Source organism: Palaemon carinicauda, chromosome 13 (assembly GCF_036898095.1).
Source record: "Palaemon carinicauda isolate YSFRI2023 chromosome 13, ASM3689809v2, whole genome shotgun sequence".
In the NCBI taxonomy this organism is placed as follows: domain Eukaryota; kingdom Metazoa; phylum Arthropoda; class Malacostraca; order Decapoda; family Palaemonidae; genus Palaemon; species Palaemon carinicauda.
This window is the reverse complement of record NC_090737.1, coordinates 35,129,247-35,151,788: the sequence shown is the minus strand read 5'-3', so window position 1 is coordinate 35,151,788 and position 22,542 is coordinate 35,129,247. Positions and strand designations below refer to the sequence as shown.

Genomic DNA, 22,542 nt, shown 5'->3' with positions numbered 1-22,542 from the left:
GGCACAAAGCGAGTCAACACTGAGGGCAGTAGCCCTCTAATTTTAACCTTTTCTAAGTTTTATAAAGTAAAAATTGTCAAAAGTCAAACTTCAACAACTTGTTCGGAATGCAAAATGCAACTGGTTTCCAAATCACATATCCTGAATGAAGGCACATTAACTTCCTGAGGATTAGTTGAGTAATGCTCAACCAAATGGGATTCTCGAGTACTATTTGAGCAATGCTTTGTGATAGTGGAATCCCTTGCCTTTCCTGACAAAGTATTTTACCAACTGCTACACTTCCAATTGAAACGGCACAAAACACGGCAGTTAATATTCTAACAGGGTTAATGGCAGTTTGCTGACTAAGCAAGTGTACGTTTAATAACCCTCTACCCTAAGATATAACCCACTTAAATGATCTTCAATAATTTCCTATTAAAACAGAAAACTCCCCCATCCAAAACAGCTCTTAAATACTGTAAGAAAACTTAAAACTGAACTGCATGGGAAGTTACAGAAATTCTTAGGACTAGAAATAGCCTTAAACAAGCCTTAGTAACCTAATGAAATAAACCATCTGATAAAAACCCTTCACGTCTAGAAGGCTCAAGAGAGATCTACAATATTACCAAAGGACAAGAGTTTTCCAAGATATTCCTTAACCCTTTTACCCCCAATGGACGTACTGGTACGTTTCACAAAACTCATCCCTTTACCCCCATGGATGTACTGATACGTACTTGCAAAAATACTACAATTTACATTTTTCTTTTTGCACATTTTTGATAACTTTATGAGAAACTTCAGGCATTTTCCAAAAGAATGAGACCAACCTGACCTCTCTCTGATGAAAATTAAGGCTGTTAGAGCAATTTAAAAAATATATATGACAAAATTTGCTCTAAAAAAAAAAAAAGCCTGGGGGTTAAGGGTTGGAAAGTTCCAAATAGCCTGGGGGTAAAAGGGTTAAATTTACATTATACTCAAATGTGGTATTCAACTCACAATGCAGTATCATAAGACTACCCTTCCTAAATAACAGTTGGAATGCAAAGACCCCCCCCCCAAAAAAAAGTTATAATATAATGTGCATTAATGTGCTATCAGCAGAAAACCTTTAATACCTATGTAATAGCAATATACTACCAGTTCTAGATATTCATGAATTAACATGAGCATTAGTTACTTTTCATGCAGTATCCAGATGGATAAAAATAAGGTTTCGATTGAATACCTTTACAGTATTACGAATAACAGGAAGATCAAGGCCAATGGAAACTACGTAAGATCACAAGAGAAAGATTAAATTACACACTGGCTAATTCAAGCAAAAAAATGCTTACAAGTAACTGACTTCCTCTATGTAGTACAAACAGAAAGATTTCTTGTATATAAGAAATTTTTAAATATATTCCAATTAATCTAGAATTAGTTATTAGACTTCTAGAAAAAGCCAGTTGCTAACGCAGAGGGCCACAATGTGCAAGAGAAAATGTTACCTTATAAAACCTTAACATGTCTCAACCACTTTCACTTTCTTCTGCAGTGTAAAAAAAAAAAAAAAAGAGAGAGCCAGTTTCTAACGCAAAAGGCCACAATGTTCAAGGGAAAGAAGTTGCCTTATAAAACCTTAACATGTATCAACCACTTTCCTCTGAGGTGTAAAAAAGGCAAAAAACCATGAATGAGAAACTCAAGAAATTCATGGAAAATGGAAAGGCCATTTGGAACTAGCATTACTGTATCTATCAAATACCAGCAACTACAGACGTTCACTCCCAACTTGGTGTGTTGACCATTTTAAATCTTTAACTAGAAGCACGACTTACTAGCAACTAGTTCACAACTACTTCTAATAAAAAATAAAATGATTAACACTTAATAGGTTAAGTGTGACTGACCATTTTTGTTCCAGTATGTAAAACCATAGGTTATGCATTTGTTTGTAAACAGCTTAAAAGTACGGTGACTAAAACTGACAAAATAATTTTAAACATACTTTCATTGCACAAACCAGAGCCCAACCCTGAGCCACAGAAATTCAATTCTGTATAACAAACCCACATTAAGTATTTTTCTTGACTAAACATTTAGGTAAAGCTCTAACAGTTAAAAGTTTTGGAATACTTTTCCCAGGTGTTACAACTTCACATTTTTTTTTATACAAAAAACCCTTTCAGGGGATATTGCAAAAAGCATCTCTTACCAATCACTCAACCAACTTCCACTCTCAAAAAGAAATAGTATTAAAATACCCTTCCTGTTCTCCACCAAATGTGAATAGTAATCTTACGGCAGGTACCCACACGATGTCAACTCACTTGAACCCCGTAGTACAACCCTTTAAAACCTCCTATAGAATACTTTACATCAATCTCCTCCGATCATCATCACTGCCCAAATCAAGATTATTAACATCACCATGAAAACCATACTCTGTGCTCTTTTGGTCGACTTTCTCTCATAGAATTTTCTTTTTGGCAAAATCAAATTTCACCTGTAATAATAATGAAAGCCAGTGTCAGATTAGGTAATCTTCATAACAGGAGTAATTGCATTACCATTACAATTGCCTTAATTTTCTAGCCAGCAAATTTAGTGTTTATTGAAAATTGACAAGTTTCAGATACAGTACTTCAATTACACAACCCTCTTAAAGCAACATTCAGCATACTATACTTTCAAATGACCATTTGGGGACAAGAATGAAAAAGTCATTTCATACTGGAAGGACAAACATAATTTTTCATCTTTCATATAAAAAATCTTTTCTTCGAGTACAAAGCCGCTTCGCAAGTGTACTGGCATCTGCGGAACAATGCTACGATGGAAAAGTAATGGTTTTTATTACACAATTACCCATGGAAAGAGAAAATAAGTTGCCCTAACTGCTGGCACCATCTAAACAGGGGTAGGTTAAGATTCCCATGCAGTTTATTCATTATTTTCTCTATGATCTTAGTCAATATCAAAGATCATTACTCTCATATTACCACAGGTGTAAGTAATCCCAGTGCACCTTGAGATTCTCGGATATTAGGAGCGTCTAAAATCCTTCTGCTCTTTTGACGGCGATTATCAACACGGCATCTTCACTCAAGTTATAGTATGTGTACCAGCGTAAAATTGGTGCTGCATTAGTATAAAGGCTCTATTCAAGATTTTTATAAGTACCCCTTTCAAAAATCATTATTCAGGCGAACCAATCCTGCCAAAATACATGCCTAAGCGATCTAGTCTACTAGGCTTGAATATTACTTATTTTTTGGGGGTTAAATGTTCCTTGACACTGATTTATGGATCACAATGGCAAGTTTTCTTTTTTCCCCAGGCAAATATGGCTAGTCTATTGTTATAATGACTATAGATTAAATGAGGATCATAACATAACATTGTCCAATTTGCTCCTTCCTTTGCAGCCATCATGGTAATGCGATTGGATGAATAATTAATATAGTTCTGCTGAATAAAGTTTTTATGCTTGGCTTTACTGACTATCATCATCGTAATCTTCACTTGCTATCAAAGTTTTCATCTTTCAAGGTTATTCCTCTTCTTGCCTAAAATTCTGTTCACAATTCAAAGGTTTTCCAAATACCACTAGGTATGTAAAGCACACTGCACTAGTTCCTTGTAACAGCTTTTAAACACACTATGAGCAAAATCCCCCTGGTTGCTCTACACTCTTCCTAGACTTCGGTCGATTCAATTCTAAAGATACTACACCGATTGTTCAGTGGCTACTTTCAGTTTGGCAAGGGTAGAAGAATCTTAAGCTGTGGTAAGCAGTTCTTCTAGGACACTCCAAAATCAAATAATTGTTCTCTACTCTTTGGCAGTGCCATTAGCCTCTGTACCATGGTTTTCCACAGTCTTTGGGTAGGGTTCTCTTGCTTGAAGGTACACTTGGGCACTTTCCCATCATGTTTCTCATCCTCTTGTAATTTAAAAAGTTTTTAGTTTATACTTGAAAGATCTATTTTGATGTTATTACTGTTCTTAAAACATTTTATATTGTTCATACTCCTCTTGTAGTTTGCTTATTTCCTCTCCTCATTGCAATATTTTTCTCTGCTGGAGCCCTTGAGCTTTATAGCGTCCTGCTTTTCAAAACTAGGGTTGTGGATTAGCTAGTAATAATAATTTATACCAAAGGGGCAACAATTTCCAATATGATATTCTACTGGCCCTGGTATCAAGTAATTTCTCTCAAGGCATCATAATATTCAGAGGCAAGTTTAATTGGGAACAGGCAAGAATTATAATTTTACAAATAGGCTGCAAACTGCAATTTAAAGTTTTCACAGAAAAATTCTTCTGCACTCAAGGGTTTACTGCAATGCAATTGTAAATTAGAGGCTACTTTCCACTTGGCAAGGGTAGAAATAACTATAGCAATGGCAAACATCTTGTCTAGAATACTCCAATATTTTTCTAGTCCTTGGTGGAGCCATTGTCTCTGTCCCACTGTCTTCTAATGTCTTGGGTTAGAGTTCTCTTGCTTGAGGGTGCACTCCGGCACGCCTTCTTTTCTTATTATCTTTCCTTAATGGGCTATCATCTCTGTTGGAGGCCATTGGTGTTAAAATATCCTGCTTTTCTAACCAAGGTAGTAGCTTTCCTAGTAGTCATAAAGTATCCTAAATAACCTAGACCCAATTTATGGATTCTGGCTGTAAATCAAGGAACCAAAACCCAGTTCTTTCAGCAATGTCTATCGGAAAGGGGGTAGCAACCTCTCAAATTTTTCAGTTAGCAGCCAGGACGGGGCCCTTACATAGGCATTCTTAGAATATGTTCTTTAGGAAATTTTGTAGTTGCTATTCATCTTAACCTTAACTTGAACTAACAAGTCTACTATCAACATCAGATCAATAATTTCTAAATTTTCAACTATTTTGTAGAACTGTACTGTATATAAGACTGATTTGGGCTTCAATTAGTACACGAACCAGAACTGGAAGTGTCTAGTACTTAATTTTCACATTGTTCAAAATTTTTCCTCAAGTTTTCATATCTTCCAATATCAGATGATGGTAAGAAATCTCAAATTTCAGCACCAATATCATTTACTGTTAAGAAACCTCCATAAAGTGAAAATTTGCAAGGAAGCCAAAGCAAAATTTTCTGCAGCCAAACACCCATAAAATGTTTAATACTTCTTCCACTTCAACATAACTGACAAGCTGCCAGCCTTTGGAATTAACCTTCTTATTCAAGGAGAATCTAGAAGCCTTAATAGTGAATATCACTAATACAGTATTGTAGTCTGCCACCATATTTATTTATATTTCTTTCTAGACAAGTTAATGACTTGCAAATAGCAGAGGCCAGGGACATGTCAAATGTCCTGGAACCCAACGATGTATACTGTACTTACAATCGGCAGCCAAGCTAGGACCAGGCAATGGCTGCCAAGAACTCAGCAGGCAAGCCTTTAGTCTCCACCACTCTCAATCTCTAGCTTCAAAGGGTGACAAGGTTGCAGTGTACTAAAAAATAACTAGACGGGCTCAAACTCTCATCCAACATATTGCAAGAAGTTTCCGACAGGCTACTACAACCATTAAAAGACAAGCAGGGTAATATGTTTACTCAGTTTTATAGACTAGTTTTTCTCAGTGGATCAGGTCTTCTTAAGTACAGTACTTTTTTTCTTTATTCTTTGCCATTCAATTTCATATAAAGCTACTTTGAAGATACTCCCTCCAGACTACTACTGATCATTTTAACCTCCTGCTACTGTCTGAAGCATAATCATCAAATAATTTTTGCAGCCCTCAAAAATAGGTTCATATAGATGATTTGTTTGCTAGAGGGCAGTTTTAATTCAACTGAAGGATAGTTTCTAATTTAGTAGAGAGTTCCAAATCCCTTCATTACAAAATGGCAAGGTTAGTATAACTATGTCATATTCACCTGTTCCATTAGAGAGAATCTTCAATGTCTCCCTTCCTAAGAGCACAAGAGTATGATCAATGGCTACAAAAAAAGTAAAAAAGGAGACTAGTTCCGATATGATCAACTAAAAAACTAACCATCGATAAGCCCATAACAGGACCATCACGGGAGAATCACTAGTGTACTTAACGTTCCGGGGAATTTAGAACCTTTCGCCTCGAGCAGAAGCGGGAGCGAAGGTTCGCCACCACTTCCAGGTGGGACCTACATCCCGAACTAATCAAGCCAATGGCATCTATCACACTTCAGTTGCTGGATTTTCCACTTGCATGCACTCACAATAGAACTAATGATCTTTAATGAACTTACATGTCTGTCTGGGTATATTAACAATTTTCTTCTTCACGACTGTCTTCTTCTGTTGAGGAATGACCTAGATACAAAAAAATGTACAGTAGGTTGCGTTAATTAGAAGTCCGAGCTAGTTATCCGTGGCATAACTTAAACTATGATTTTTCAGTTGAGATGTATAACACAAAGGACTATTAAAAAGTTCTGAATATGTAATAAGTAAATTAAAGTCTCCAATGGGTACAAATGCACTTACAAAAGACACCAAAGAATATAACTATTAGAGGCTTTCCTCATTTTGAGTGCGCATTACTTGCAAGTTCAAGCCAAACTAATATTTGCCAAAATACCACCGAGAATGGTAAAATCCATTGATCTAGCAGCACAATTTTAACTTCCATCATTACTACAGGTCAACACAATGTGAAGACCTGCACATCGATCCAGGGCAAGTTAATTTCATGGCCTTTAAAATTTAAACTGGAATTATTACAAGATGGATCTTGTCAGGAAAGAGTTTGACAACTTTAGAAATCCCCTGTACTAAAATACCGAAGAAAGAATTGCCTGCAAGACGTAGCAGCTGGCAAATACTACACGCCAACTAAATGTGGACATCTGACCATTTTTCTTTTTTTATATAACTGTGAGGAACGTAGAGTAGAGGTCCCTTTTTTTGTTTTTGTTTCTTTTGTTGATGTCGGTTACCCACAAAATTGGGGGAAGTGCCTTGGTATATGTATGTATGTATAACTACACCACATATGGACCTTTGAAAATTTCTAAAGTTTCAAGAAATTTACCACCCCAGATTATGGACACTACAATTCAACGATTAAATATGTACTTTGAAAAAAAAAAAAAAAAAAAAAAAAAAAAATGGTAGTAAGGGGTTACCGATCCTTTGATATTTATGCAACAATTCAAATTTGCAATAGCATATGGTCAACATTTAACACAATCTTTTGAACAAGATTAATTATCTTGAAACTTATTTCTTGAGTATATTAAAGGTGGAAGATGCAAGAAAATTTTATCTCCAACCATCTGTGGTCCTTTGTTAAAAGATTTTCTGAATAGATCTTGGTTAAAGTCCTGACTGTCTTTCACTTGTGCACATTTAGGTAAGGCTTTTGTTGCACGAAATGTCATAAGATGAACTAGAATTGGTCAAAATATAATCAACACACTGCCAGAGTTGCTAATCAAAACTTTGAGGCACCAAAAGAATTTTGTTGACAAATCACACAAGCTAAATATGCATCCAAAGCTTCTGTAACTGTTATAAGCCATGTGATTGGACTTTTATATCCATGAATGGAAACTGCAGAGCAAGAAAGATTGAAAATCTATACCAAGCAATAAATAGGCAGTTCAAAGTATTGAAGTTTTATGATCTAATACCCTTAGAAGGTGGTTAATCATTTGATGATACACCACCTAAGGGTCAGAATGTAGGGCAAACAAAAATTATTTGCCAGGCATGATCTGAATATGACTAAAGCAGCAGTCTAGTTTTGCTGGAAATGAGCACATAATAGATTACAACCAAAATATTTGGCATTCCTCAGGGTAGCATTCTTATTCCATCAGTTTTCTTGTAATATAAGCATGTGTGCTTCGGCCTTTATAACAGGTTGTCACTGATGCTAAATATGCACCAATTCCATCTCTTGAAAGTAGTATATAGTTGCCGAATCACACGCGATAGCTTCAAGTTGCCGAATCACACGCAGTAGTTTATAGTTGCCGAATCACACGTGGTAGCTTATCGTTGCCAAATCACACGTGGTAGCTTATCGTTGCCGAATCACACGTGGTAGCTTATCGTTGCCGAATCACACGTGGTAGCTTATCGTTGCCGAATCACACGTGGTAGCTTATCGTTGCCGAATCACACGTGGTAGCTTATCGTTGCCGAATCACACGTGGTAGCTTATCGTTGCCGAATCACACGTGGTAGCTTATCGTTGCCGAATCACACGTGGTAGCTTATCGTTGCCGAATCACACGTGGTAGCTTATCGTTGCCGAATCACACGTGGTAGCTTATCGTTGCCGAATCACACGTGGTAGCTTATCGTTGCCGAATCACACGTGGTAGCTTATCGTTGCCAAATCACACGTGTTAGCTTATCGTTGCCAAATCACACGTGGTAGCTTATCGTTGCCAAATCACTTTAATTGAATATAGGATTTAGGCATTAAGCCAAGCACTGGGTCATCAAAGGCCATTCAGCGCTATACTGAGAGATTAGCAAATATTTGGACATGGTGCAAAATCCTATGGGAAGTTGAACCATAAAATGTGTAAATTTAGACATGGTGCAAATTCTGGGGGGAAGTTGAACTCTGAAAAGCATGGATCAACTTCCTTTGGTGTTATTTAATACTAACTATTAAAACTATTCAATCATCTAGGCAATTATTGCAAATATAATCAAGAAAGCCAGTTTCTCCCTTCACCTCCACATAGTATCAGCATGTGGAATAATTAATGATTTCTTTCAAAAAAAAATCTATTGAGGAAGTAGTTTTACTTCCATCATTTTGCAGTTTTAAATAAGTCTTGCAACATTAGATTGGTCTTTATTGTAATTTGTCAAGACAATTCTTAGTCTTTAATTTCTTATCATTAACCTGGATATTAATCTTGTGCATCTTTCTTTAGGTCTTTGCATGTTGGAAAAGAATTTTATTAGTTCTGACCACATCATGACAGACCGTACCATTCAGTACATTGTAATAGGCATGTAGTTGTTTATAACAATGTACAATACTACCCTTTCCCATTATAACATCAGTGTACACATTCTAGATCTATTTCCATTGTGGAATGATCTTCCTAGTGTGATAATCTAATTATATGAACACCAAGCAGTTGCTCTATAAAACATTTTGCTATTGCACAGGTTAACTAGACTTTCAGTTTATACATTAAATGTATTTCAACATTAATAATCATCTTCATATTTTTGTTTCATCTTCTCATAGTTGCTTTGTCCATTTTCCCTCCCACATAGATCGTATTTCCCATTTGAAGCCTTTGGCCTTTAGCAGTTCCCTTTTCCAACTAGGGTAGTATATTTGCTTGTCCCAATTACAAACTAGCAGAGTATAAGTGCACTAGCAGGATAGCTGCCAAAGACCAGCTGGAAAACTAAACGGCACTGGGACATTATTCTGCCAGAACTAAATGACAATGGGCAAATATTCTGCATTGTCTAAATGGCAGTGGGCATATATTAAGCCAGGACATCCAAAATGTTGACCACACTCATCTGGAACCAGACATCCTCCTAAATCTTTTAACGATTCTGTATAACAAAGTTTTAGGTACGGATGATCCGACAAGAGCTGGATCAAATATAAAACCTCTACTATACCAAGATCTCTAATATACTAAGCTTCCAGATAGGAGTCTCTCAACATGAAGTGTGTGCCATTGCACAAAGTTCTCAGAGTGCAGGAAGTGCAAAACTCTCATTGATAAAAAAAAAGATGGAGAAACTCACATAAAGGGTATGAAAACTGCAAAACCCTGTCAAGCTTTCATACCCATTCAAGTTTACTTAATCCATTTTACTTGTTCAAAGCCATCGACGTCTTTTTGAATTTACAGACGACAACTTGTGTAAAGTAAATGCACCAGACACCAAAGGAGACTTTGTTCCCTACATTTACATAAAACAGAACTATTAGCAGCCCAATGATATAGCTTTCTTTAGTTATGCAACCTTTGCAATTCAATAAGTTTTTGGCAGATTCTTTTCCTCTTTTAAAAAAGGGGATGCTTGAATATACCAATATATGAAAGCAAGATATTTAAAAGTATAGCTAGTATTCTTTACATATTTCTCATGAACCTTTAAACAATAAGAATTAAACTACAAAATTCACCCACTTGTAACCACCCGGCCCAAACAAATTCATAATACCATCCATGCCCGTTTTCTTTATATTGTTTTACCAGATGTTGAACTAAGAAAATTACTTGCACCCCCTCATAACACACTGTACCCACATACAATTGCACGCCTTTCACATCATCTTCCGCTACGCGCAGCATTGCTATGCAGACTTACCTTATCGCCAGGCTTGCCTTTGCGAATTTGATTAAGCTTATCCCTGGCATCTCCTTGCTTGGCTATCTGTGCCAAACGGTCTCTGGCATCCCTAAACTTTGTTCTTTGCTTTTGGATGATCCTGTTCCTTGCATCGGTGTTTATGGACAGATTCTTCTAAAATAAAATTACAATGTATACAGACCACACTTTGAAAATTGTTTATCTTTTATAGAACTGAAATGAACTAGAGTATATGACAAGTTTTCACAAATGCAAGACTGAATATACAAGCGTAAATACTTACGTTTGTCTTAATTCCCAAGTCCTTCTGCACATCTTTGAACAACCTGCCTCCTTTGTTCAAACCTCCTTTCTTTTGATTCTGATTCATGCTGTAAAGAAAAATCCCAAGTTATAGAACAGTATCTACAATATAATATAAGAACAATTTATAAAAACTGTTTATCTAATATTAAGATTATAAATCTTACATTGAGATTCATGTTTGATCGACGTTTAAGTTGCAAATAGATAATCTGGGATTCGTAATTTTCATATTAAAATACCTCCTTTACAATAAAAAGTCGAACGGTAAACACATGCTCAAAGGACCTACAAATTCAAGCCAAGTGAATTACCTATTACATTCTTAAGGCACAATCAATAAGGTTAGCTATCAAAAATAAAATTCGCGCACGAATGTCAAAAATTAAAGTTCCAAATTGAATTATATGAAATTTGTTTTTTTCCCGCAGTACTCTACAGGTGTTATATCGTCATTATTGTACTGTAAGTGTCACAGTTAGCTAGAAAGAAATGACGAGACGAAACCACGAAGCACTTTCAGTTCATCATATCCGAGTGATTACAAATAGTCTTGTGGACGACTAGTGCTATTTTTTTTCTTTTTGTAGCTCGACCGCCCATCTTAGTTTTACACCTGATCCTGATACGGTAATTAAAAATATAAAAAAAAAAGGTCTTGCAAACTACATCACAGCCTAAACTAGTCACTGCAGACAAAGTCTCAGCAACACCCTGTTAGGTCAGGATCAGCTTCTAAGCTAGGTTAGGTTAACTGGTGTTCTCAAGTTTGTTTCCCTTTTAAAATCGGACAATATTAACAATAGGAAGTTTGCGTTTGGTGGAATACGGACGTCGGAAGACAATCGATACTAGCCAACTGCAGCAGGTAGTCCCTAAGTGGTGTTTTAGTATGATTTTACACGAAACATTTTTTTCTATTATTTTTGTTGTATTGAATTCTGCAGTTAGTTTCTGTAATTTATTTTAGCACTCCCCCCCCAAAAAGTAAAAAACTAATTCCCACTGGGGTACCCTCATTACTTTAAGGGATTACGTTGGGGGTGGTAATCTGAAAGGATACTTTAGAAATAGCAACACCAAAATGCAATAAAAAAGAAAGAAAACCAACTAAAAAAATGACTTGAAAGTCGATTTGGTAAACTTATATTTCTAGCCAAATACAAGAACTATGTTTTTCCTACTCACTGTGTTTTATGCATTACTGACCATTATTACTATTGGGGCAAAGCACCTGTTTAAGAGTCTCTGGACCCCCCTACATAAAGATTATAGGGGACCCAGTGGAGAACAGTCGTTTTTGGGTGGGTTGATGGCCAAAAAGTGTGATTTACCACAATAATAGTTAAGAAATGCAAAATGAACATAAGATAAACAGGTGGAAAACTATAATTCACCAAGTGTCTGGAAATTCAAGTACAACTATCCAATTTACTTCACGTCCTAATGGATTTCCGCTTTGCCGTGGGTCACTATGCTGGCAAAATTAACATAACAGTACCTCAATGCTCCTCAGTTCTGGAAAGCAGTACATGGAAGAGCTGCGCACGCAAGACAATATTTCAGGAACTTTTTTTCATTACCAAAATAGATGAAAATACAGTAAACTAAATTTCAAAATACGATTGTACTTCCCACTTTTTGAGATTACATTGATTACTGTCATTCATGCTGGAACTGAAGGGGAGATTAAAAAAGGCTGTTACAGACCACCCGAGAACTTTTGCATAAATATTTGGAAGCACGTAGTTGCTTAAAACAGCCGGGTAATAATCATACAAAAAAGAAAACTGGCAAAAACGAATGCCAACTATGCACGTGAAGTAAATTCTGAATCATTCTCCCAAAAGTAAACAATGGTGAAACTTAAAAGTTAGACATCTGAATTGACTGATATGCAAGTTACTATGGCCCAGTCTTCGTTTAACAGAAAAATGACTAACTAGCCAGCACTATCACGTCTTATAGCGAATCATGGTTTCGCTTTTAACTAAAATATAGTAACTGGGAATGTTACCAATCATACTTTATTTCAGTCAGCAAAAGATAAAAAAAAAAAAAATTAGTACGAAAAATTACATGTTTGTTCGTGTACTTTGCTGTAAATTAAAGTCTAACTGTATAATTACAAGTTTCAGTTATAACTTTTGGAATTTTTAAAGTCTAAAATTGGCTTCCTTATACAAGTGTATTATAAGGTAGGATCTTTTAATAATCTTTGCAAATATTCTTATTATCTTTAAGACCATATACTATTGGCGGAAATCTCTTGCAACCTAGTAGCAGATGTGAATATATGAGAACGGTCCCCTGTATGTAAATTATGACGACAGCCGCCTAAGAATACAGCAGTGTATGAAAGGGGAAGAAAGACCGAGGAAAGTAGAGAATATGGCAACTGCTGCAACGGAACTAGCCTTAGCATCTGCTGGAATGGGAATGAGATTTCCATCATGACTGCTAACTGGCGGGCATTAGCCCCTGTCTAGTAGGGAAGGATATGGCTTGTAAGTTAGGTTAGACGGGGAAGTTTAGGTTAGGTGGTGTTCTTGTGTAGAGGTTTTGCAGAAAAATGGACAGCTTTTGTAGTACACAGGCCACTTCTACCAAAAGACTACAAAATGGGAAGAAAAGTACCATTCTCCATGCATGCACGCACGAGGAATTGCCCGCCGATATACAAAGGCTCCAAGATTAAAAAAATGTTTTGCTCCATTTTGTCATCCGAACAAAGTGCGCAAACGGCAGAACAAAGGCCAATAAATCACTAGCTCAAATATGGGGATACTTGTACAGGGGTACGATGAACACCATGTATGACTAATGAAAAGTTGAGAACAACAACGACTGGGTTCCTCCTGATTGCATGGAATATGGCAACTTGGAACCTTTGTAACCTAAACTTCCCACCCTACTCTGCAAGCCATGTCCTTACCTACTTATCCAACTGGGTGTGTGTGTGTGTGTGTGTGTGTGTGTGTATGTGTTACCGGACCCTGCAACCCCCTTACACTGCCGTATTCCAAGGTGGCCGTTATACATACAACGCGAAAATTTTCTTCCATTACTAGTCGTTTGTAAGTTATCTGCCAAATTTCTATCCAACAATACCACCTACACTCTAAACCAAAGACTATATACTGAAGGAAGATAGGAAGGCTCAAAATAGAATGTTAATACGCTAGTTGGCAACTCCAAAATGAACACAATAGTTGGTTGCTCCGATTTCAGATGGCGTTGTAGGTATACATCGTTTGTCGTCTGTTTATATTCAGAATTTGATAGTTGACTCAAACGAAAAAATGGCGCCGACAGTAAAGAAGTCACACAGGTGTGTTGTGTGCCATAAACAAAAAGAAACCGATCCTCATTTGGTATTTCACAGGTTCCCTAAGGACAAAGAACGGTGAGTCCACAGTTTAATCCATGCAGTATGTGCTGCTAATGAGTAAGCCGAACTGATATTGGATGTAAGATTAAGGCAAGGCATCCACAGTAAATCTCTTTTTGTTGGCTTGTATGCTACCTTATTTCTATTTCCAACCCGTTTGATTATTTTTGTGTGTGATACAATTTTGCGTTATTTTGATCCTTCTGATTGTACATTTATACATTTATTAGTTTATAATACTAAACTATACATGAGTGCACCATGCTTTTCCATTTCAATAAAAAATAAAATACAATTGTGTTTTTATACAACTAATATATCTCCATCTTACAGTGGCCTACATACTGCAATTAAATTTGTGCCTACACATAAGCATTTGTGACTAAGTTTAACAAATCAGATATACAGTATGTTTTAATTTATTTGAATGTGGTATTGTATAGAACATTTAAAAATGGTTTTAATATACCGTACAATACTTAAATTTGCAAGAAAATTAACTAAATCATAAGAGATATAGCTATTGACTTTCTGAAAAATAGACTGAGAAACATAATTTGCAATTTAGTTACCTAAAATTTAAGAATATCACGAATATATGAGTAAGATATACTGACATAGTAATGCAAATTATGAACAAATACGTCGCAAAATTTACAATCTAATTCCATCATATATACCAGTAAGCATTACCGCTCTGAATGTTTGGTTGCTCGCTCAACAGATGGAGCCATTCGTTTCGCATGGGAGTATTTGGCATCTTTTCATAGCACACTCATTTGCGTGTTAAAAGCCAGAGCCTTCCTATTTTCCTTCAGTATATAGTCTTTGCTCTGAACAGTTTCCTCACCTAAAGGCTTCCTGCAAACCCCTCTACACAGCCATAATCATACATATATCCCAAAGGTTAATTAAAAAATACAATTAAACTAGTACACCCAATCATCTGCTTCAGAACAGCTCAAACTACCTATAAATAAAGCACACTTGCTTCATAAGGAATTATATGCTAAAAGTAAATATTTACCCACACTATCTACAATTGGAGCAGTTCTTCAAGATGTGGATTTGTATTTCTGAAACTATTCATTTGTGATGGGTACGAGTATCATTTTCGATGAGCGGAATTTTTTCTATAGAAAAAAAAGGTAGTTTTTTTTCCTAGGTTACATTGCCCTGTAATACAGTACAATAAAACCCAAATGTTTTCCTGTAGAAAATAAAGTGCTTTAGGGGCGTATGTATGATAGCGGCCACCTGCATGCATGACGAGCGCAGACTAAGAATACGGCAGTGTAGCGTGTCCCAAAGGGAATCAGCCCCCAGTTAGGATAGATAAGGACAAGTCTTGTAGGTTAGGTTAAGGATGGAAGTTTAGGTTATTCGGTATATTTTTTATGCACGCTGGAGAAACTGGCCGCTGAAATACAAAGGCTCAGCTGTTTTACAGTATGAAAGCTTTTTTCCCCATTCGTAACTATACAGTAATAAAACATTTCAACGGCAAACATACAACAACCAGTTTGACTACTACCTTCCCCTATACACATTCAGGTTCAGGTTCTGGGGTGAGGCATAGCCTTTACAACGGCGCCTCTGTGTCTTTTAGTTTTGTGTGTTCCTTATTTTCACTAGTTTTTCTCTTTTCATCCACATTTGTTGTAGTATACTTTTCTTATTTTCAATATTCTCTTCACAAAAAAGGAATTTTCCAACTGTTTGTGCACTATCTTCTTCGTATGGTTGTTGAAGCTCGATTGCTTTTATTCTTATATCACTAAACTGTGGACAATATAATATAAAGTGGTTAGCATTTTCTTCTACATCACAGAATACACAGTTTATATTTCCATCTTGGTGTCTGTTTCTTATATTCAAGCCCAATGAGTTTGTCCTTGCTCTAAATAATAAAATTGACAAAAATGTATTGTCATACACTTCCTCCTCCTTGATTTCACTTTTCCAGTTTTTATACAAAATTAAACTCTCCTTACACTCCATTTCACTCTTCCATTTGCTTGTGTCCCATTCTCTTGTTCTCTTCTTTATGTCCTCTTTCGTACATCTCTTGACTTCTCTCATCGCCATCCCACATTCTTCAGCATACTTCTTCACATGCATCCACCACTTCCTCTCTTTTTCTTCCATATCATTGACTATTGCTGTAAGTAGGTCCTTTTCTCCCTTAAAAATGCTATTAAGGTACCTCAGCTTACCATCCATTACCCTTGTTTTCATAGCTGATGCTCCTACATCCCCTCTCAAGGCTACAATTGCTGTATTCTTTACAGCCCCTAACATCCTTCTATACACTCCATTCTCTATTCTCTGCAACTTTTCTATTTCCGTTTCTGTTAAGTTAATCACATTTGTTCCATATAATATAGAGGGTAGTGCTACACTTTTCCAGTATGTTTTTCCTATCAGTATCTTATTACAGCTTTTTTCTATGATCGAATATGTAAGATTGGCTAGCTTTTGCGCCTTAACTATCATTTCACTTTTCTGTGTTTTGAACATATTCCTACCATCATCTACCTTGATACCTAGGTATTTAATATTGCTTACTACTCTTATTCCCTCTATATTATCTGGTTTCTCCTTCATATTATATATAAGTACGCTACTTTTGTCTCTATTTATGTCTAAACCACACTGCTTTCCTATATCTATCACTTTCCTTATGTTTAATTCAGCATCCTCTATATTCTCAGCAAGCACTAGGACATCATCAGCAAAAAATAATACTACTAGCTTTATAATATCATTTTTAAAACCATTACCTTCCCTTTCTACTTGTTTTATAATCTGATAAGTAATTAATTTGAATAATGTTGTAGAGGCAGTACAGCCTTGCTTTATTCCACTACTTACGCTCAATTTTTGTTCTACTCTTTCCCCTATGTCTAACGTAGTCGAGTCTCCCACATACACTACAGCTATAGAGTTAATTATACTAGTATGTACTTTGTATTGCTTTAATGTTTCTATCAGTGCTTCCCTTTTTATGGAATCGAAAGCTTTTTTGAAATCTAAAGAGGCCACTATGAGTTTTTTCTTATTTTTGAAAGTTTCTTCGACCATGTATTGTAAGATGAATATATTATCCTCAATCCTTCCTCCTTCTGTAAATCCCGCTTGACTATCCTCTATGGCATTATTACTTTTTAAATGCCTTTCTATTTCATCCTTGATAAAAGCCATGTATATTTTATATGATACATTTGTGAGAGCTATAGGTCTTAATTCCTTTGCTGTTGGCTTGTTTTTCTTTTTTAACATTTTTGTTCTGGATTCTTTCCAGCTTTTGGGTTTTTCTTTGCTGGCTAGTTCCTCTTTGTAGCAGTTCACTAGTGTATTCTTGCATATATCACTCATCATCATTGCTTTGTAGTAGTCTGGCTTTAGTCCATCTGGCCCTGCTGCTTTACCTTTCTTCAGACGTTTTAAGCATTTTTCTAATTTACCTTTACTCATTTCAGCGGCGGGCATGGGTTTAATTATTCCTTCGACATTAAGTACAGCATCGTAATGCTCCCTTAGATGTTCAGGTATACTATATTCATTTACAGTTATAATGTCGTTTTCTCTTCTCAAATTATCCAGGTATTCACTCTCCTCCTCCTCATTCCAGATCTCAGTTATTCTATTTTCATGTGTGTTGTAGACTGTTTTCCAAAATTTTACTAATTCTTCTTTAGCCTCTTCATTTGATAATTTATTTCCTCTCTCTCCATATAATTGTATTGCCTCGCTTTTTATTTCTTTGCTATTTCTTAATTTGTTTATGTTTTCCCATAGTTTATTGTTTTTATCATCTCTTATCTCCCTGGTCTTCTTTTTCTCATATAACGTTATGCTCTCTTTCACCAGTATTTGTACTTCTTTCTTCTTATGATTGTATTTTTCTTCTAATTCTCTTTTTATCCTAATATCTTTTTCATTTCTCTTTTTTCTATTAAGTTCCTTTCTTTCCTTAATCTTTCTTCTTATTTCCTCGGTTACCCAAGGTTGTTCTTTGTTCTTCCCTTCATTTGTTACCCTTCTCCTATATGTTTTAGCCAAATGCTCTTGTTTCATTTCTGCCATTATTATGTTAAGCTCATCAATATTTTTTACATCCTTGCTGACAAGTTTTCTCTCTATAGATTTCACATATTCGTCTATATCTCTTGCGTCACTGCTATAATATGTAATTTCTTCCCACTTCCCTTTATTGTAATTATTTTCACTATTTGTTTTTGCTTCCAATTCTACTGTTATTAAGTTGTGATCTGATATATCTAATACTGTTTTATCTTCATCTATTTCCATACATTTAAATTTTTTATATAGCATATTATTTGCAAGTACAAAATCAATAGCACTATGCTGATCTTGTCTATTCCACGTGTATAGTCCTGAGCACCTTTCATCTCCATTTAATAGTGTTAGGTTGTGGTTACCCATCCAATCTAGCACCATTTCCCCATTTCTGTCTACTTGTTGGTGCCCAAGAAAACCCACGTGGCCGTTAAAATCCCCCATAACTAGCAAAGGTGTTGTTTCTCCTGCTTTTTGTATTAAATTTTCACATTCCACTTTCAATTCTTGATCTCTTTTTCTATCTTCTTCTGTATTTCCTGCTGCGAAATATACCAGTATTATCAGGAATACTAAGCTGTGGATTTTGCACTGTACCATTATTATATCGCTATGTTTGGTTTCTATTTCCTCTACTTCAGTGATGTTATTGTTTTTAAAAATTAACATTAACCCTCCACCCTTTTTGTCTTTAAAATCCCTTCTTTTTTCTAACTTTAACAGACCTTTACTCAGCTGTATTTTATCTATTTTTTGGTGCGTTTCTGTCAAACAAAATATATGAACTTTATTTGTGTTCATCTCGTTTTCTATTTCTATTAATTTCTGCTTGGTTAGTGCTTGGATATTTAAAAGGCATATTCTTATACATTGGTTAACTTTTTTGTCTAAATTTATACCTTTCCTAATTCGCTCTGCTTGCGTTTGCTTCTTGACGAAAATTGTCGTTTCTTACTAGTTCTCCTCTCTTTATGTACCACCCCTGTTCTCCATTTTCTTTTTTCTCTCTTAATTCCTCTAGCAGCTTCCTTTCTTTTTCCCTTTCCCTGAAAGTGAGGTCAGGTGCAATGAAAACTTGTCTCAACTCCTCTTTTGTTGATTTCTTGAGGTGTTTCCCCCTTGCAATTACTCCCCATTTTTCCTTGGTGCTTTTAAGCTTAACTAGCAGGGGCCTTGGTTTTTGTCTTTGTCCTTGTTCCTCTCTCTCTTCCCTTGGTTTGCCTAACCTACCCACTTCTTCAATTTCCACATCATTCATTCCTAACTCGACATTAATCAAATTCCCACATTTATCAAAATCATCTCTCAGCTTTTCATTATTATCAACTTTTGTACTTTCTTTTATATTGAAAATTACTATATTGTTTTTCTTTTTCTCCTTTTCCCTTATTTCTATCATCTCTGCCCTGACTTCCTCCCTAACTTCTTCTCTTGTCAGCTGACCCGTTCCTATCATATTTTTATCCACCAATGACCTAATCTCCTTTTTTAGCTCATCTACCGTATCCTGCAGCCCTATGAAATTATCCCTGAGCTCATCATACTGTTTCTTAAGTTTCTTGTTTTCTGCCTTCAAGTTTTTGAAATCCCCCCTGCACCTACCACAGAACCATCGGGCATGTTTAGATTCACTGATTTTCTTATATTCACTCCTTTCTAATTGACCACAGCCTATGTGAAACCATATATCACACAAATCACATTGTATCGCTTCTTGGTTCGATCTTACCCCTTTTTTGCACCATCCGCAGTCGTTTGGACCAGCCATCCTTTCTTCATGGTCAGAGTCACTTGAATATTCTTCCTCTCCTTTTCCCCCTTTCACTTCCTTCCTTCTCACACTCACACCCACTGCACCTTTCACTGATTCTCTCTTAGGCACCATGTTTAATATATTTTGAGCTTTGTTATGTTATGTTATTTTAGCGGCTTTATAATTATCAGAACACACGTGTTTACACCTTTGTTCCTTTCCAGATGTATGTGTATATATATATATATATATATATATATATATATATATATATATATATATATATATATGTATATATATATATATATATATATATATATATATATGTATATATATATATATATATATATATATATATATATGTATATATATATATATATATATATATATATATATATATATATATATGCCTTAAAATTAAATAAAATGACGGAAGATAAACAATGAAAAAGACTCTAGGATCTACAGAAACTAGGGTTCCCCTGCAGTATAGGACCAGAAAATGCAACCCTTATAGTAAATTACATTACTATACATCAATGTATACACTGTACAAGACTGAGGCAAGTAACGGTCGGCCATTAATCAAATAAGTTTAAAAGAACTCGACCTTGAGAATGGTTATTCCGTTTATAAATGAAATATAAAAGCGCATAGACCGGTAAGCAACGCTTACAGTTCGCCGCGAGAGGTATATCGATTGCAATAACACGCTACTGGACATTGATAACGAGACAAAGCGAATTTTTTAAATTTTCAAAAGCCGTTCAAGGAGTTGGTATGAGATTTATATTGAAGCAAATAAATATACAGGGTTATATTCTATTATATAAATAACCAGGTTATTTTGATCAATATCAACGTCATTTCATACTGGGTAACTACGCAAGGCGGCAAATAGAATATAGCTTACCTAAGCATTGCCATAAAACCAACGCCGACTGCATAAATCTTACATTTAAAGAGACAATAAAGCAAACTTTAAATTTATCTATTAAACAACTTGATGAACTTTTACTATAACCAACAATAACAAACACATGAGCTCGAGAATACGAAATATAAACCGATAAGCGGAAAAATGGCTTCACGCCGCCGGGAGAAAAAACCCGCCTCTTCAGAAACTTGAAATTTATAACCGACATACGTAAAACAAGGCAAAAAAATTTATATTAATAACATCTTGCAAGTCTTACCGATTCACTGGTGCTTTCTTATTCAGATTGAAGCGCTTCATCCTCTTCTGCTTGATAATATCGTCGAGAGAAGCGTCCGCCATGATGCTGTTTGAGATGGTGTAGCGTTGTGTGGGGAAGTCAATTGCTCAACTGACGTCATCACCACTTTTCTTATTTTAAGCTAATTTCGAATTAAAAATGTATGTTTTTTAACAAAATTATTTATTTATAATATTAATCTTTTATTTATAGTAGCATTTGGTCAGTAGATCCATTTAAAGGGAATATATTAAAATTGCTCAACTGACGTCATCAGAACTGAAGCACTGATGATGCAAGACGTTCTTTTCTTATTTTTAGCCAATTTCGAATTAAAAATGTATGTTTTACAACAAAATAAATTATCTATAATATTAATCTTTTATTTATAACGGTATTTTAGCCAGTAGATCTATTTAAAACTAATATTTTAATCATTATAGTGAAGCGCTTCTTCAAGCTCTGAAACAAAAGCTATCGATACAGATAACGCCATAACTTTTGTAATTCCACGAAATTTCTTATTGGTTAAATTTAGCTTTTATTTATGGTGTTATTTTGGCCAGTAGATTTATTTAAATATGATATATTAGTTGTTTTAGTGAAGCGCTTCCCAAGCTCTGAAACAAAAGCTACCGATACAAAAACCGCAAAAATTCTGGTTTAGGTATAAATTCAAAATACATAACATACAATAAAAAATAGCGATTATCAATTTGAAGAAGAGACTAAATCAGGAAATATATCTTATATAACTTCATCATAATATTTTTCGTTTCTAAAGAAATACACGCCTATTCTGATTCAAATGTCATGGCCCACAATGCTCTCCAAAACCCAAATATTGCTAGATAAATCTGTTTTATTTACGTTGTTTCAACTGAGAGGAATTGTGTATCAATAACGAAGCTAGAATGAATGATACGGTATGCTAAATTGAATTATCTTTAAGTCAGTTTGAATTACATCGGTCATTGTTTGTAGATTTTCGAGTTGCAAATTGCAAGAGTCCATCAGTATCGTGAAAGCGTGTCATCACAACTGAAGTTTGAGCCTAGCACTTATATAATGATATTTGTGTCTTGCCACAAAGCAAAATTTATTCACATAAAACAAACACTAAAAGTAGATATTTGTAGAAGAAGTGCGTTGATAAAGGTCGATATAAAATGGAATATGATATATTCTTTAAAGTACTGCAGCTTATTCTTCTTTTTTTTTCTTTTATTTCATGCTTTTCAATTGTGAAACTTTCGATCATTATTTATTTCACTTTAACTGTTTTTTTCCTAGTCCTGTCACACATGGAAACTAAGAATCTAACTAAACTAATCTCCATTTCAAGAAAATACGGAAATCTCCAACTTTTCTTTCACAAAATGTATTGTCACTGCTTTATTTTATTTTAAAACAATACGCTAAATATCCAAATCGATCCATGCCTTAAAGTGCATTTCTATTTTAACCTCTC

General features: G+C 35.2%; 1 protein-coding gene across 1 annotated transcript in view; it reads right to left on the bottom strand.

The window, feature by feature from the left end:
• LOC137651497 (polymerase delta-interacting protein 3-like) overlaps positions 1-21,207 on the bottom strand; it is a 33,356-nt gene extending 12,149 nt beyond the window's left edge. The window contains 4 exon segments of the mRNA XM_068384723.1: positions 6,256-6,319; positions 10,322-10,477; positions 10,608-10,695; positions 21,051-21,207. Of these exon segments, the coding sequence (XP_068240824.1) occupies positions 6,256-6,319; positions 10,322-10,477; positions 10,608-10,695; positions 21,051-21,133 (391 nt within the window). The 5' untranslated portion in view covers positions 21,134-21,207.
• Positions 21,208-22,542: the final 1,335 nt, after the last annotated feature.